Below are 3069 nucleotides of genomic sequence, written 5' to 3' on the forward strand. Positions count from 1 at the left end.
ATTAAAAATATTTAGATATAGATGATGAATGGAAACGTAGTGACCGTTCGATTCTATACTAAATGTTGAATTAATATTTTAATTAATTTTCTTGAGTGTGTAAACTAGTTACATACATTGTTTATTATACACACTAAGAAGTGATCTTAATATTAATTAAAAATATTTAGATATAAATGATGAATGGAAACGTAGTGACCGTTCGATTCTATACTAAATGTAGAATTAATATTATAATTAATTTTCTTGAGTGTGTAATCACATGCATAAATTAACTGAAGTATATATTGATGAGTTAAACTTGTAATATTGTCTCTAATAACAGACATGGCATCAAAAAGTATCATTGCTGACTTGAACAAGGGTGACAAACTGAATGGTGAAAATTACGATATCTGGAGTCGTAAGATGTGGTATGTACTCGAAGAGCAAGATGCTCTTGAAAGTATTAACCATGTTATGAGTCACCCAGAGGAGGGCAACACTTCCCAACATAGGAGGGTTCTAGAAACTTACAATGTTTGGAAAAAGAAAGATTCCACTGCACATGGAATTATTGTAAGTTCAGTTGTTGATGATCTCATCCACGAATGTGAGTAGTATCCTACTGCTCAAGCCATGTGGGCATATTTAAGAGAGGCATATGGGGGTACGATTGTGACTTGCCTTCGTCAGCTGACAATCAAGTTTGACACGTACAAAAAGCGTCATGATCACGGTGTCAAGCAACATTTAAGGGTGATGTCAAATATGATTGCTCAAATAAAAAGTGTTGGCCATGTTCTCTCTGATGAGCAGCAGGTTCAGGCAGTGATTCGGTCTCTTCTCAATAATTGAGAAAATTTGAAGGTTAACTTGACCTACAATGAAAGCATCAAAACTTTTTCTGATGTTGCCTGTCATGTGGAGCTTGAAGACGAGCGGCTTGGTGCTGCTAAAGCTGTACCTAATGCCTTTGTGGCAGAATCAAGTGGTACAAAGAGATCAAGCTTCAAGCGCAAGAGAAATTGGAAAAATGAAGGAAAGGGTAAGGAGACCGGATAAGGACCCTCCAAGAAAAGAAACAAGCCAAATTCCAAGAAAGGAAAACGGTTATACAAGAAGAAAGACAAGAGCACGATGAAGTGTTACAATTGCGAAGTCCCAGGGCATTTTGCTCGTGAGTGCACTGAGCCAAAAAAGGTAGCATTTCAAAATGCATATCTTAGTGCTATATATGTTTCTAGCACTGTTTTACTAACTGAATCTTATCCTGTATGGATTGTAGATTCAGGGGCCACCAACCATGTGAGCCGCGATAGAGAAGCGTTTATAGAGTTTCGTCGAGTTCCACCTGGATCAAAGCATGTATATGTGGGAAATAATGCAAATCTTGAAGTCAAAGGGATAGGCACTTACAGAATGGACATATGTGGTGGCCGATCTTTGAAGTTGCATGACGTCCTATATGTTCTAGAGATTCGACGAAACTTAGTATCTGTGTCTATTCTTCTAGATTTAGAATTTAATTTGAACTTTAGTCGCAGTGGTCTTAGAATTACTCAAGACAATGTTTTTTATGGTTATGGACATCGTTATGATGGCTTTATTGTGTTAGATTGTAATCCTTCTACGTATAATTATTATGTTGACCGTTGTGTTATGGCATGTTATTCAAGTAACAATGATGTTGATGTTATTACATGGCATGCAAGATTAGGTCACATAGGGCAGGATCGAATGAATAGATTGGCTAAGGAAGGACATCTAGGTCCTTTCTCTAAAATTGAAATGCCAACCTGTGAAAATTGTCTTGCTGGAAAGATTACACGTAAACCATTTGGAAAGGCTAAGAGAGCTGATTTTTCATTGCAATTAATCCATTCTGATATCTGTGGTCCAATGAATGTGAAGGCTAGGTCTGGTGCTTTATATTTCATTACGTTCATTGATGATTTCACACGATTTGGTTATGTCTATCTGATCTCTCATAATCTAAAGCACTTGAATGCTTTAAGAAATATATGAATGAAGTTGAGAATCAACTAGACAAAAGGATTAAGACCTTAAGAACCGATAGAGGACGTGAATATCTTTCAAAAAATTTGAAGGATTATGCAATGAAAAGGGAATCACCAGACAGTTAACTATTCCATACACACCTCAACAAAATGGTGTAGCAGAAAGGAGGAATAGAACACTACTGGACATGATAAGGTCCATGATGGCGCAGGCAAATTTACCTATCTCCTTTTGGGGAGATATGTTACTGACTGCAACTTATATATTGAACAAAGTGCCTTCTAAATCAGTTTCTTCCACTCCTTATGAGCTATGGACTGGTCATAAACCAAACTTAAAGGATTTACGACCTTGGGGTTGTGCTGCATACGTAAAAGATTCTTTTAGCAAGTTTGGTAAATTAGGTCCAAAAGGCAAGAAATGTAACTTTATAAGATATTCATAACACTCCAAAGGATATGTGTTCATTGGTGAATTAGAGGATGGAAGTGTTACTGAGATTGAATCGCGAGATGTCACCATTTTGGAAAATGATTTTCCAAAGAAGGGCGAGGTAAAGAATGAAGAGCCTCTTTATGAAATGTTGAACTCACATAGCCAGCAAGTGTCTTCTGACACAGTTGATAATCAAATTGATCAAGATCTTATTCTTGATCCGAGTGGGAGTGGGAACTCCCAATCCCAAAATCCTTCTAACGAACCTGAATTTCAACTACGAAAGAGTGCCAGGAAAAATATACCCAAACATACTTATGAAATTGAATATTATATTTTCTTGGTATCTCCCACAGAAATGGATGAGCCAAAGATTGCGACTGAGGCTTTATCGTGCCCTGGAAAAGATGAGTGGATGAAAACAATGAAAGAAGAATTAGAGTCCATGAAAACCAATAAAGTCTGGGATTTAGTTGATCTTCCGCCTGGGTGTAGAGCCATTGGGAACAAATGGGTTCTCAAAGTTAAACGCAAAGTAGATGGGTCAATAGAAAGATACAAGGCACGATTGGTGGCAAAAGGCTTTACTCAAGAAGCTGGAATAGATTAATGAGGAAACATTTTCACCAGTTG

At 37.1% G+C, this 3069-nt stretch overlaps 1 protein-coding gene across 1 annotated transcript; it reads left to right on the top strand.

Moving 5' to 3' along the window:
* The first annotated feature begins 327 nt into the window (after positions 1–327).
* LOC142165799 (uncharacterized) lies at positions 328–2007 on the top strand. The gene is made up of 4 exons (XM_075224173.1): positions 328–558; positions 601–801; positions 850–1027; positions 1268–2007. Exons 1-4 carry the CDS (start codon positions 328–330, stop codon positions 2005–2007), a joined length of 1350 nt encoding a protein of 449 aa, XP_075080274.1.
* Positions 2008–3069: the final 1062 nt, after the last annotated feature.

Source organism: Nicotiana tabacum, chromosome 11 (genome assembly GCF_000715075.1).
Source record: "Nicotiana tabacum cultivar K326 chromosome 11, ASM71507v2, whole genome shotgun sequence".
In the NCBI taxonomy this organism is placed as follows: domain Eukaryota; kingdom Viridiplantae; phylum Streptophyta; class Magnoliopsida; order Solanales; family Solanaceae; genus Nicotiana; species Nicotiana tabacum.

Coding starts and splice junctions, on each gene's coding strand:
- LOC142165799 (XM_075224173.1), top strand. CDS start 328: ATGGCATCAAAAAGTATCATTGCTGACTTGAACAAGGGTGACAAACTG. Junction 559..600: donor CCACTGCACATGGAATTATT/GTAAGTTCAGTT, acceptor GAATGTGAGTAG/TATCCTACTGCTCAAGCCAT. Junction 802..849: donor TTCTCTCTGATGAGCAGCAG/GTTCAGGCAGTG, acceptor GAAAATTTGAAG/GTTAACTTGACCTACAATGA.